General features: G+C 62.2%; 1 protein-coding gene across 6 annotated transcripts in view; it reads left to right on the top strand.

Annotated features, from left to right (window-relative positions):
- FLT4 (fms related receptor tyrosine kinase 4) overlaps window positions 1–13,710 on the top strand; it is a 40,124-nt gene that overhangs the window by 13,057 nt on the left and 13,357 nt on the right. For 2 of the 6 annotated variants that reach the window (XM_070570035.1, XM_070570036.1), the window contains exons 2-20: window positions 658–754; window positions 1,396–1,640; window positions 1,828–1,940; window positions 2,062–2,224; window positions 2,418–2,557; window positions 2,880–3,048; window positions 3,365–3,482; window positions 6,520–6,674; window positions 6,762–6,924; window positions 8,380–8,506; window positions 9,599–9,707; window positions 10,642–11,004; window positions 11,322–11,468; window positions 11,568–11,699; window positions 11,858–11,964; window positions 12,266–12,401; window positions 12,854–12,958; window positions 13,301–13,414; window positions 13,619–13,707. In XM_070570035.1, coding sequence (XP_070426136.1) covers window positions 658–754; window positions 1,396–1,640; window positions 1,828–1,940; window positions 2,062–2,224; window positions 2,418–2,557; window positions 2,880–3,048; window positions 3,365–3,482; window positions 6,520–6,674; window positions 6,762–6,924; window positions 8,380–8,506; window positions 9,599–9,707; window positions 10,642–11,004; window positions 11,322–11,468; window positions 11,568–11,699; window positions 11,858–11,964; window positions 12,266–12,401; window positions 12,854–12,958; window positions 13,301–13,414; window positions 13,619–13,707 — 2,792 coding nt within the window. The remainder of the gene's footprint in view (window positions 1–657; window positions 755–1,395; window positions 1,641–1,827; window positions 1,941–2,061; window positions 2,225–2,417; window positions 2,558–2,879; window positions 3,049–3,364; window positions 3,483–6,519; window positions 6,675–6,761; window positions 6,925–8,379; window positions 8,507–9,598; window positions 9,708–10,641; window positions 11,005–11,321; window positions 11,469–11,567; window positions 11,700–11,857; window positions 11,965–12,265; window positions 12,402–12,853; window positions 12,959–13,300; window positions 13,415–13,618; window positions 13,708–13,710) is intronic. The other 4 variants (XM_070570041.1, XM_070570040.1, XM_070570039.1 and 1 more) reach the window with 2 other exon arrangements.

Here is a 13,710-nt window from a genome sequence, read left to right on the forward strand (position 1 = left end):
GAGGCTTTTCCACCAAGCCAGGCAAAGTTATTTCTGTGTTTGGGGACGAGCCCTGTGGGAAGAATGGGGAGGTTGAGGAAGGGGGGGCCTGGAGGAGGTGGGGCAGCCAGGGGTCGCTGGTGGAGCCAAGGACACCGAGGTGGACTCCATGAGACCTGGGAGAGGGCAAGTTCGCAATTCTGGTCACAAGAGGGCAGAATTTCAGGGGTAAACAGATGCCATCGGTTCTGATGTCTGGGGAGGGTCTTTGCTGCACAAGCCCGCCTCACAGGTAGTGACCGTGTCTGCAGGTCAGGAGGAGGGCCATCACGCAGACATGTGGGGTCGCCATGCCAAGGTGAAGCACTCCAGGCCACCCCAGTGTAGATCGAGCCCTGTGGTCTCCCATCGCCTTCATGCGGGCAGCTCAGCTCATGTGGGGCCAGAGGTCAGGGTTCTGTGCACGCCTGGGTCAGGGCTCACTTGGGGCTGGGGCTGATCTGCAGCCAGAGGCAGGGGGCAGGGGGCAAGGGTCAGCATGAGGTGGAGGTTCCCAGTTGTCTTGGAGCGTTGTCGGTGCTGCTCAGGCCCATGGGCAGGGAAGGCCCATCAGGGCCGATCAGCATCGTCATGTGAACTCACAGCCCAGCACCACGCTAACCGTGTCTCCCACCCCAGGCCTGGCGAGTGGCTACTCCATGACCCCCCCGGCCCTAAACATCACGGAGGAAACGTACGTCATTGACTCCAGTGACAGCCTGTCCATCTCCTGCAGGTACTTGGCCCCCTGTCAGGGAAGCAGGGGCCTGGGTCCCTCCCATCTGGCAGGCCAAGGAGGCAGGAGATGGTGGCCGAGGACCCACGTAGCAGCCCCTCCCCAGGGCAGAGGCCTCAAGGCTTAGGGGGGCTCCCAGGGAGCCTGGGTGTGGGTGCCTGGAGGGCAGACCATCCCCTGTGCTGCAGACAAGGCACCTGCACCCACCCCTTGTCATTCCACATGGACCACTGATCAGTCGCACTGCACCCACCCCTAGGCTACCCGACACTGACCCCAGGCCACCCCTCACTAGCCAGGTCATCTGCACTGACCCCAGATCACTCAGTAGACCTTGGGTCACCCCACACTGACCCTACGTCACCCACACGGGCCCCAGAGATGGTGTCCTCCCTGCAGCCCCAGCTGTGATCCGAGGCCTGGGCTTCTCTGCAGGCCATCCTGCCACACACAGGCCCAGGAGCCAGGCAGAGGCCCAGGGGCTCAGGGAGCGCTCCCTCTGGGCTGGGTCCACAGTGTGTGCACAAATGCTGGGCTGTCTTGACCTCCAGATGAGACAAGCTCTGGGCAAGGCTTGGCCCCCAAGGGAGGCTCTGGGGTTGCAGCTGGGGCCCCTCTTGACCTCCCATGTCCTGTGCCAGGGGGCAGCACCCTCTCGAGTGGGCCTGGCCAGGGGCTCAGGACGCACCAGCCACAGAGGATAAGGACAGCGAGGACACGGGGGTCGTGCGAGACTGCGAGGGCACGGACGCCAGGCCCTACTGCAAAGTGCTGCTGCTGCGTGAGGCCCGTGCCAACAACACAGGCTGCTACCGCTGCTACTACAAGTACATCAAGGCCCGCATCGAGGGCACCACTGCGGCCAGCACCTACGTGTTCGTGAGAGGTGAGGGCCCCACCCACTCCCACAGCTGCCAGGAAGCAAGCACAGGGCCTGGGCTCCCAGAGGAACGGCTGGCACCTGTACCCCCACTCCTGGCCTGCTGACCCCATGGGGCCACCCTGCCACCCAACCTGGGCAGAGGCCCCCTGATCCCTGGCTGCTTCTGGCACAACTTTCCCCCTCCTCTCAGACTTGGAGCAGCCGTTCATCAACAAGCCAGACACGCTCCTGGTCAACAGGAAGGACTCCATGTGGGTCCCCTGCCTGGTGTCCATCCCCGGCCTCAACGTCACACTGCGCTCGGTACAACCATATCCCCACCCCACCCCGGGATTGGGCCCTCCTCTCCCCACCCTGGAAAGGCGCCACTGGTGTGGCCAGGAGGAAGGGAGTTGCCAGGCCCTGACGGCTACCTGTCCTGCAGCAAAGCTCAGCTCTGCGGCCTGATGGGCAGGATGTGGTGTGGGATGACCGCCGGGGCATGAGGGTCCCGACGCCACTGCTGCGTGACGCCCTGTACCTGCAGTGTGAGACCACCTGGGGCGGCCAGGCCTTCCTTTCCAATCCCTTCCTCGTGCACATCACAGGTAGGGGCCGCCCAGGGTGAGGGAGGAGGTTCTGGGAGGAGGACTGCAGGAAGAGGATGGGGACCCCAGTTCCCAGGAATGGGGCAGTAGGTGCCACATAGGTGCCACGGCTGGTCTCAGTGGGCGCCCTGTGCCCTGCACTCTGTGCACCATCCTGTGAGGGGCGTGGGGGTCACTGTGCATATGTCACCAGGCAACGAGCTCTATGACATCCAGCTGTTCCCCAAGAAGTCGCTGGAGCTACTGGTTGGGGAGAAGCTGGTCCTGAACTGCACCGTGTGGGCCGAGTTCAACTCCGGCGTTACCTTCGACTGGGACTATCCAGGAAAGCAGGTAAGTCAGCAGCCCTGCCAGGGGCTGGGCTCGCACTGTCCCCAGGAGTCCCCATCACTGCCCACACCTGTCCTGTGTCCACACTCACTGTCCATGCCCGCCCTGGCTGGGCACACACTGGCCTCTGTGTAGAGAACGTGCAGACCCAGCAGCCCCAGGAGCCCCAGTCTGATGGGGGAATTTTCCTACCCAAAGGAAAACTCTGGGTCTGGGTCCGAGGCTTCTGGAGCCACTACTGGCTGGGCTGGGGTGTGTGCATTTGGTGGTCAGTTCTGCCAGAGCCCACCTGCTCTGACCCTGGGCTTCCTCTGGGCGCGGGCAGGCAGAGCGGGGTAAGTGGGTGCCAGAGCGGCGCTCCCAGCAGACTCACACAGAGCTCTCCAGCATCCTGACCATCCACAACGTCAGCCAGCACGACCTGGGCCCGTACGTGTGTGAGGCCAACAACGGCATCCAGCGATTCCGGGAGAGCACCGAGGTCATTGTGCACGGTACGGCCTGAGGTCAGGTGGTCGTGTCCAGCATGGCCTGGGCTGGGTCAGCGTCAGTCATCCAGCCTGGGGAATAAGGGTCCTTATGCAGCAGGAGCCCCAGGGTCAGAGGTTATGGTACACCCGAGCAGTGTGGAGTCCAGCCAGAGGGAAGGGAGGGCCATGAGTGGATGGCCTGCCCTGTTCCCACACCCCAGAGGGCAGGACAGGCCCTAGTGTGCAGAAATCTGGCTGCTGGAGGTGGCGAGGAATCCCTGGGTGGTGGTGTGTCAGTGACACCTGCCTTGGCTTTACACTGATGCCTCCCATCTGGCAGAAAAGCCCTTCATCAGCGTCGAGTGGCTCAAGGGTCCTGTCCTGGAGGCCACAGCAGGAGACGAGCTGGTGAAGCTGCCCGTGAAGCTGGCAGCGTACCCCCCGCCGGAATTCCAGTGGTACCTCCCTGGCTCCTGCCCCTCCACTACCCAGGCTCAGCAGGACGGCCCACAGGGAGGGGAGGGCAGCGTCTTCCTCATCAGGCCTGTGCCCCGAGACCCCATGGGGACCCATCCCCCCCAGTCAGGACCTGCACCCTGACCCCGTGGGGACCAGTTCCTGCATCTGGGCCTCCTCCCCAAGATCCCGGGTAGGGAGCCCCTCTGAAGACACTAAGGAATGTGCATATCATGCATCATTTCAGCCAGGGGGAAAGTTGGCCTGGGATGCTACTAAACTGTGAAAGGGTGTAAACCGGGCCTCTGCTCATGTGTGGGTGTGGTGGGCTATATCTAACTGCTTCCTGCATCTGCTCACCATCTCTGAGGGCCCTGCCAGCTGGAAGGTGTCAGGGAGGTCTGGCCTGCCCCACAGCAATGGCCAGGTTTCCTAGGCCTCCCACCTAACAAGCTGCCACCCCCAGGACTCTCCTAACCAGAAATTCAGACATGCCACAGGGGTTCCACAAACCGTCAAGGAGCCAGGCCCTGCCTGGGCCTGAGCTGTGTGGCAGTGAGCGAGCGCTCCCAGGAGGCCTGTGGGCTGGTCTGTGACCTGAGAGTAAGGCCTCTACTGTGGTGCTGAGGGTCAGTGAGGGGTCCCTCAGTGGTGGCTCCGCCCTTGCTGGGTGCTCCCCAAGAGCTCAGGAAGACATAGCACCCACCACACACCCTCAGGCCATCTGAGTGGTCCATGTGGCCCAACCCTGGGACTTCACACTGTAGCCTGACCCCCATGGTACAGATGAGGAAACAGGCCAGGAAAGAGGAAGGGCATTCCCATCTGAGCCCCAAGCCTCCTGGGAGGGGCCTTGCTCCATCCTTTCCCAGCTGGCCAGAGGAGCCTCACCCTTCCCAGCCTGAGCCATCTCTCTCCAGTCAAGCTGACATTTCTGAAAGCCTGATGCTGGCCAAGCAGAGGCCCCACACGTTCTTAGCTGGAACCCCAACGCACTGGCAGTAGGCTGGAAGCAGGCTTCTCCTGGGAAGGTCCCAGGATGCCCTGGTCCTGGTCCTGGTATGATGCTAACCTCTGAGGCTACAGACTTCGGGGTCCATTGGGGCACCTGATGTGGGACCAGGGCCACTGGGGCAGGGTCCTGAAGGGCGCTGATGCAGCCTGGAGCCTTCCTCACAGGTGTGGCCTCCTGGAGACACCTGGGGTCCTGTCCCTGCCCTCCGAGGCCGGCAAGACTGACCCTGCTCTGGGCAGCTGGCCAGCTCTGCTGTAGCTGGGGTCCAGCGCAGGCTAGATCCTTAGGCAGCTGGCTACTTCTCACTGTTCCCATCCCACCCGGCCTTTCTCTTCTCACTTGGCCAACACCTGCCTCCAAAAAGTGCTCAGCTGGCCCCACTGTCTACCCAAGACACCTGCCCCAGGGCACTAGTGGTCACCACAGCCCCACGGGGGCCCTCTCTTCTGGGTCATCATGTGAGGATTATGAGTAAGTGAATGGATGGAGATCTAGTGGACAGACAGGTGAGCTGGTCCTGAGCTGCACAGCACCCTCAGTGTGTCCAGCGCGGTGCTGACACCAAATGCCGCATCTTGGTTAGACCTCAAAACCCCTCTGAGATGGTGTGTTTTGTGCCCCTTGTTTTTGGAGGAGGACACCGGGGCTTGGGGTGGTGACTGGGTTTGCCTGAGATCACAGGTGCTGCAGGCTCAGGATCCTGCACCAAAGCCCAGCAGTCTGCACAGCCTCGTGTGTGCCCTGCCCTGCTTGCGACCCTAGGCAGGCCACATCCCTCCCGGTCCTGGGGCGGCTGTGGTGTCAAGGTGGAGAGCCATGCCCCTGCATCCCCTCACTGTTGGCCTCTGCCCGAGGGCGGTGTACCTCTTGGCACCTCTCTGGCCCAGGAAAGGCGCCTGCCTCCGGGAGGACCGTTTCCAGGCAGTCCAGAGCTCAGGTTGCCAAGGGAGCTGCCTGAGACATTCCCAGCTCAGGACTGGGGAGGAGCCACCCTTTGGGGTATGAGGCATCCATTTACTTGCACATGCAGCAAACATGCATTGAACCCCTACACATGCTAGGTGCCACTGTGTGTAGGGGACAGTCCCTGCCCTCATGGGGCTCACAGCTCAGAGTGGGGAGATGGACAGTCAGCAGACGTGTATGAAAACCCACATGCAGATGGGCAGGCACAGGTCCCAGGACCAGGAGCAGGTCACAAGGCTTCTCTGATGAGTGGGTGTTTGAATGTAGGAGCGAGGAAGCCATGCAGCTGTCTAGAGGACCGAGTATCCAAGCAGGGGGAACAGTGAGCGCACAGACCCCCTGTGGGGCTGGGGGACAGTGAGGAAGCCACATGTCTAGAGAGCTCCTGGAAGGGCAGAGCCGGGGTCAGAGAGCAAGGCAGGGCCTGCCCCTTGGGGCTAGGGTCCAGGCTGTGCCCCATGGGACTACACCTCCACTGCCTCATGGCACATACCACCCGAAGCCTGTGAGAAAGAGACCAGGCCCACTGGCACTGCAGTGGGTGTCTGAGGCCAAAGCCCAGCTGGGTTGGAGGAGCCAGAGACCAGGAAGGTGGGCAGGACCCTCCTGAGGCCCTGGGCTGGGCCTCTGAGCCTGGCTACAGAAGGCTGGCCCCAGCCACCAGCGGGCCAGAAAGAAGGCAGCCCCACTGTGCAGTAACTCCTTACTCGTGGAAAGACCACAGGGCTGTAGGGGAGGCAGATGTGTGCTGCAGACCTCCAGGCGTTCCTGGGCCTGCCTCTCTTGTGCGACCAGGCAGGCGGAGCCTGGAGACACTCCTATACCCTTTAGGCCATCTGCATCCCAGACCTGTGTCGCTGCACCCCTACTCCTCTGCTGCCCTTCCCAGCAGCCTCCTGGTCTGATCCAGGGGGGACCCTCTTGTTTTGGCACAAGGACTCTTCCTGCCTCCCAACAGTATATTCCAGTTCTAGGGACTGGGGTTTGTCAGGGAAGGAGTGCCAGGATAGGGCTGGGGTGGGATCCACGCGGCCCCCTGAACTCCCTTCCTGGGCCAGGTACAAGGACAGAAAGGCAGTGTCCGGGCGCCACAGTCCCCATGCGCTGGTGCTCAAGGAGGTAACGGAGGCCAGTGCAGGCATCTACACCCTCGCCCTGTGGAACTCCGCGGCTGGCCTGAGGCGCAACATCAGCCTGGAGCTGGTGGTGAACGGTAGGGGTGGGCAGGATGGGAGAGGGGAGAGTGGGCAGCAGGTATGGTGGTGGGGCTGGCTGATCAGCTGTCTGCCTCTGCCCCCAGTGCCTCCCCACATCCACGAGAAGGAGACCTCCTCCCCCAGCATCTACTCCCGCCACAGTCGCCAGGCCCTCACTTGTACTGCCTACGGGGTGCCCCCCCCACTCAGCATCCAGTGGCACTGGCGGCCGTGGACACCCTGCAAGACCTTCGCCCAGCGCAGCCTGTGAGTGTGGCTCCAGCCTGCCCTCCCCTATTTCCCAGCCCCAGCCTCAGCCGTGACCCCCATTCACTGCCTGCACCCCTCTCCAGAGCCCTGCTCTAAACTTGAACCCTATCATGATTCAACTGTAGCCAATCCCTGACCTCACCCCCACTGAACAAGGCTCAGACCCTCCCTTGTATCAGTCAGGCCAGGCTGGACACTGGAGATGGTCCAGCCCCCACCCACCTCCCTGGAGAGCAAAGCCCCCCAGACATATAATTGCATCATCCCAAGAGGACCGTGGGATGTGCCTCTGGGCACCAAGGAGGGCACCTCCCACCAGTGGGCGAACAGGGCTAGTTTTAGAGACTTTCCTGAGCCACACACAGCACGCAGCCACGCTCGTCAGCTCATTGGTGCGGCGCTCACAATGACCCCTTAGAGAGAAGGAAACTGAGGTCAGAGAAGGGCTGTGGCTTTCCCAAGGTCACGGCTGTAAGCAGCGGAGCCTGCCCAACTGCTGGGCTACACTCCCCTACCTGAGCCGGTGCCAGGAGGACAGACGGGCTGGGAGAACGCTCAGGGCAGAGACAATGTGGACAAGGAGTGGCTAGGAGAGGAGGGCGCTGAGGTGGGCAGTGGTCTGGAAGGCACTGGGGAGCCAGTGCAGGGCACTGAGCAGGGGAGTGGTGGGTCGGATTTGCCATTTAGCAGGAGATCTTTGTGGGCAGAGTGGAGCGTCACAGGCTGGGGTGGGATGGTAGCCGAGAACCCAGGCAGGAGACAGAACAGGCAGAGGGGCTGTGGCCCAGGCGTGGTCAGTGGGGAGGCTCAGTAGGGTGCCCTGTGGGCCTGGGCCAGCCAGCAACATCCAAGGCTCGTGAGAGATTCTTCTAGACCACGAGGCTGCAGGCTACAGCCGGAACCTCCAAAATTGCTTCCCTCTGATGCTCTACCATCCTGCTCTGTACCAACAGACAACACCCTGAGGGCCCAAGACCCCCATCCCAGTGGGAGACCAAAGGTGCCAGGATCCAAGCCTGCCTTGCAGGGGTGGGAGGGGCCTGCAGCTCTGGAATTGGGGTTAGAGAGACAGGGCAAGAGGGCTTCCCCTGGTGACATGAAGATCTTTGCAGGAAGGGGCATGTGTGAGGGGGGGATGGTGGCACAGCAGGCTGGAGGATGACCACAGAGCCATGGGTGTGTGCTGCTCTGCGAGCACAGCCCTGGCCTCCTGGGGAAGGCTGTGTCTGACAGCCCATGCAGGATGGGTTGTGAACCCTGAGCATAAAGGGTGGGAGACAGTGTTCCAGAAACAAAGCCATGGTCCCCTTCACTCACCCTGGCCCGAGGGCCAGCCTTACCAACCACAGTGTGAGAAGATGACCCTGAGTATGACAAAGGCTCCATCCCTGCCCCCAGTGAGGCCCTCCCTGCCCAAATCCCTCACCTGTGCTTGCCCATCCTGGTCCCCAGCAGCCGGCGGCAGCAGCGAGACCGCATGCCACAGTGCCGAGACTGGAGGGAGGTGACCACACAGGACGCTGTGAACCCCATAGAAAGCCTGGACACCTGGACCGAGTTTGTGGAGGGGAAGAATAAGGTCCGGACCTGCTGTGCCATTGAGTGGCCGGGGAGAAGGAGAAGGGGGTGGGAGGGGCCTCTTCTGTCCTTTTCTGTTTCTACCAGGCCTGCAGAGTTCTGGGGACAGCACATGAGTCAGTGGCCTTTCTGCAGTGTCCCCTGCCTGCATGTTGATGGGGGGGGCCAGACCTCCAGCTGCTTCCCAGACAAGGAAGCTGAGATTCAAGGCCGCCTAGCCAGGCCATGGGTCCCAGCTGCCCACAGGCCCCAGGGCCAGCAGGCTCAGGGCTGGGGGCCAGCCAAGTCCCCACCAAAGACTACGGAGCAACCGGCCCAGCCTGGGGGCAATGCCTAGAGGAGGCCAGGCGGGGGAGGGGACTGAACAAAGGCACCCACTTCCTACAGTCACTTCCTGTTTTCCTACACACCTCCAGAGCCTCTTCCTGTTCCAGGCCTGGCCAGGAAGTGCCCGGCTTCGGGTGGGGTGGGGGGAGTGGGGGGGGGGGTCTTTGGATGGTAGGCAGGGCCTATGGCCCTCTCTCCTCCCCTGCTTCACAAGCTTCCTACTCCCCCAGGCCAGAGTTCCTCCCCTTGCCACTAACCAGGGTACTGGGACAGGTGCTATGGGCAGCCCTGGGACGAACATGGGCACATCACAATGATCTCACAGTGACCAGCTGCTGGCCTTGGGCCACAGCCTGACCCTTGACGTGACCACAGCCTGAATCCTAACCCTGGCTTAGATGGACCCAGTGCCACCAGGTCCCTATCGCCTCCTCAACATAGCCACCAACTGACTCCATCCATACCCAGAGGTCTCTCTGGCTCTGCCTAATGTCACCCTTTGACCTCAGCCATCTCTGATGCCAGCTATCCATAGTGCTGTCCCTTGACTTTTCTGGGGAGCCACCTCTCTCTGCTGCCCCAGGGTCTCCCCTTTTCTTCCCTGCCTCATCATTCCTGGCCCCATCTCTGAGTTCTGGTCATCTCCAGCCTGGAGCCTCAGTTTCCCCCATTACTCTGGTGGGCACAGTGACCTCCATGCAGAAAGGGGGGTCCAGGTGGGGGAACTTGGGCATGAAATGGATCCTAGTGTCTGTGCTCTGCCCAGACGGTGAGCAAGCTGGTTATCCAAGATGCCAACGTGTCTGCCATGTACAAATGTGTGGTCTTCAACAAAGTGGGCCAGGATGAGCGGCTCATCTACTTCTATGTGACCAGTGAGTGACTTGGGCAGGCCTGGGTGGAGGTCAGAAGCCAGGAGGGCACAGGAGGAGAACAGGCTTGGGAAGGGATGATGGACCCAGGTTGGGGCCATTGAGTTTCTGGTGACTGTGGGGCACCCAAGAGATCTAGGGCCCACTGGGCCCCTGGGTCTGGGCGAGAGGAATAGATTTGGAGGTCCTCGGCATACGGACTGAGGTGTTGGTCCACTGGGATAAAGTGCACCCTCTGCCCCAACCCTTGAGGTGCCTCCCACCCCCTCCCCAAACCCTGGATCCCAGCTGGTGGCTGGCTCAAGGGTGCATTTTGCCGTGGGGAGAAGGTCCATAGTTTCCTCAGATTTTCACATGTGTTAGTGACCCCAGGAAAGCTTAGAAGCCCATGAAAGGACAGTCACTGGGCCCAGGCGTGTAGATGAGGTCACCTGTAAGAGGGAGCCAGAGAGAACACTCGGGGATGAGGAGAGGGTCCCACAGGAGCCTGACAAGGAGTGGCCAGAGGGACAGAGGAAGTTGGAAGCAAGGCATTGCCAAAAGCTAATGAAATGAGATTGTTTCAAGGAGAGGTCAGTGGTAGGGTTTGGTCAGCAGTGAGGGAGGACGGTGACTCAGGCACCCCTGTCTGGTGACAAGGAACTCAGTGATGATCCAAGCTCCTGGGAGAGATGGGGCAGCAGCCTGGTGGGGGCTTGACCAGGAGAGAGGGAGAAGAATGTGAGTCAGACCCCGAGGGACTGACTTCCTGAGTTGGTCCCTTTGGCTGGTGAGGGGGAGAAGAGGGCTCAGAGGGGTGTCTCTGACCAGATACACGAGATGTGCACCTTGGTTGAGAGCCGAGTGAGTCCAAAGGTCAAGGGGAAAGGGAAGGCCGTCACCTGGGCAGGTGAGGGAGCACTGGCGCAATGTCGCAGTGGCTCCTCCTCCTCCCCAGCCATCCCAGACGGCTTCACCATCGCATCAGAGCCTTCGGAGGATCCCCTGGAGGGCCAGGCAGTGCGCCTGAGCTGCCAGGCGGACAACTACACCTACGAGCATCTGCGCTGGTATCGCCTCAACCTGTCCACGCTGCACGATGCGCACGGGAACCCGCTGCTACTCGACTGCAAGAATGTGCATCTGTTCGCCACGCCGCTGGCCGCCAGCCTGGAGGAGGCGGCGCCCGGGACGCGCCACGCCACGCTCAGCCTGACCATCCCCCGCGTGGCGCCTGAGCACGAAGGAGACTACGTGTGCGAGGTGCAGGACCGGCGCAGCCAAGACAAGCACTGTCATAAGAAGTACCTCTCAGTGCAGGGTGAGGCAGGCAGGGCGGGCGGGGGGGGGGGCGGGGCGGGGCGGGGCGGGGCGGGCGGCGCTTCCCAAGGAGCCTTCCCAGGCGGGCAGCCCAGCGCGCGCCCAGCCGTCCATTCACAGCCCGAGCCTGCAGGAACGGCCCCTCTCCCGATCCCCTCACGGTGGAGGTGCGCAGCCTTCCCCACCTGGCGCTCAAACCCCGACCCTTCCTTCAGCTTCACGCAATCCGTCCCCACCCCCTACTCCTTGGAGGGCCCATCCCAGAGTACCTGCCGCTTTCTGCAGCTTCACTTAGCTCCCTCTCGACCCCGCCCCCAGCCCTGGAAGCCCCGCGGCTCACGCAGAACTTGACAGACCTCCTGGTGAATGTGAGCGACTCCCTGGAGATGCGGTGCCCAGTGGCAGGGGCGCACGTGCCAAGCATCGTGTGGTACAAAGATGAGAGGCTGCTGGAGGAAGAGTCTGGTAGGCAGATGGACCCTGGGGAAGGCTGGGGTCCGGAGGCTGGCAAGGCGAAGGCCCCCAGACCCACCTGACCTTGAACGTCCCCCCAACTCCCTGCAGGAATCGACCTGGCCGACTCAAACCAGAAGCTGAGCATCCAGCGCGTGCGCGAGGAGGACGCAGGCCGCTATCTGTGCAGCGTGTGCAATGCCAAGGGCTGCGTCAACTCCTCCGCCAGTGTGGCCGTAGAAGGTCCGGCTTCTCCCACCTGCCCCTCCCCCACCTCCTGCCCCCACCTGGCGCCTTCTCGTGGCCACCTCACGGCAAGTTGTGCCCACGAGAAGGGGCGCTTGCCGCAGGGTGCACCCTGTCCTCCTCACGCACGCACTAGGCCCTTTCTCCCTACTCAGGCTCCGAGGATAAAGGCAACATGGAGATCGTGATCCTTGTCGGCACCGGGGTCATCGCAGTCTTCTTCTGGGTCCTCCTCCTCCTCATCTTCTGTAACATGAGGAGGGTGAGCACTTCTCCCCCTGCTGAGCCACTCTCCAGCTCCTCATGGGGTCTCTCTCCAACCTGGCCATCCATTAAGATAAGGAATAAGGTCGGGTCCTGGCTTAGCTGGAAGCCCCATCTCTTGGGAAGCCTTCCTGAGCCTTCCATACTGGGTTCTTACGTGACCAGAGGTTGTCTAGGTGGCTGGCTGTCCCCGCCTTGATTGAAAGTCCCTAAGGAGATCCCATCTGTCCTGGGCAAAGTTTTACCCTCTGTGGTATGGCCACATCAATGAACTGCCCCTGCTTCACCTCCACCCCCAGCCAGCTCACGCAGACATCAAGACGGGCTACCTGTCCATCATCATGGACCCTGGGGAGGTGCCTCTGGAGGAGCAGTGTGAATACCTGTCCTATGATGCCAGCCAGTGGGAGTTCCCCCGGGAGCGGCTGCACCTTGGTGAGGCCAGCACCCAGCCTGCCACACTCACCCTGTCCTGTCTGGCAGAGACAGCTTCCGCTGGAGCCTTGAAATCCCTCCATTCTCAGAACGCATGCCAGAAGGTCCCGCCTAGCCCGCACCTGGCCTGACCTGTCCATCTGGGAGTGCATCCCCACAGCCATGGCCAGGGCTCCCAGTTCCCAGGCCCCGAGGTCACCTCCTGCTGCTCCGAGCAGGGTGGGCCCATCACACCTGCTGGGAGAGGATGCAGGCCTTCCTGTCTGCCTACCCTCTCCCTCTCTTCCCGCTCAGACTCCCCGTGCTCTTCCTGTTTGGCAGAGGGGCTCTCGATCTTCCTCCCCCTCTTGGGCCTTCCTTCCTTGCCCTCTGCATGGGCTGTCCCTGCTGCCCATCCCTCTCCACCCCTACTCCCATACAGTTCACCTGGAACCCACTCCCTGCCCCCACAGGGAGAGTCCTTGGCCACGGGGCCTTTGGGAAGGTGGTGGAAGCCTCTGCTTTCGGAATCAACAAGGGCAGCGGCTGTGACACCGTGGCGGTGAAGATGCTGAAAGGTGTGGGGCCAGCAGGTCGGGGGGCTGCCGACCTGGTGGGAGCAGCAGCTCCGGGTGGGCTGTTAGGCTGTGGTGCAGCAGGGGAAACTGAGCTTCAGAGCCAGTCTCCCTCAAGGTTCTACAGGGAGTCAGAGCTGGGTCTGAGGCTCAGGTCTGAGTAATACTCCTCAATCTCACCTGAACCCCTGCCAAAGAGGGGCGGGCAGGACGTGCTGCGCCCCCACCGGCAAGAGCACTGGGCATGCCTTAGCTAAGCCAGGGACCTGGGCGGAGGGGCATGCCGGGATTGGGGCCAAGGCAGGGCAGGCCCGGCACCGTGCAAAGCCCCTGTATCCCCTCCAGAGGGCGCCACCGCCAGTGAGCACCGCGCCCTGATGTCGGAGCTCAAGATCCTAATCCACATCGGTAACCACCTCAACGTGGTCAACCTGCTGGGGGCGTGCACCAAGCCCAACGGTGCGGAGCAGAGCGAGGCCCGGGTGGAGGGAGAGGCCCTGGGCCGCACTGGCTCTTTGGGTGGGCAGGGTCAGCTGGGCTTGTAGGGGGCGGGGCAGGGGCAGGGTGAGGCACAGGAAGGGGCATGGAGGGGTGTTGCACAGCGCTTGCCCTCCAGCATGCCCTCGGTCACCAGCTCCCGGCTCCTGCCCTGCCCTGCCCCAGGCCCCCTCATGGTGATCGTGGAGTTCTGCAAGTATGGCAACCTTTCCAACTTCTTGCGCGCCAAGCGGGAGGCCTTCAGCCCCTATGCGGTA

The sequence above is a fragment of the Equus przewalskii genome, chromosome 13 (assembly GCF_037783145.1).
Source record: "Equus przewalskii isolate Varuska chromosome 13, EquPr2, whole genome shotgun sequence".
NCBI lineage: Eukaryota > Metazoa > Chordata > Mammalia > Perissodactyla > Equidae > Equus > Equus przewalskii.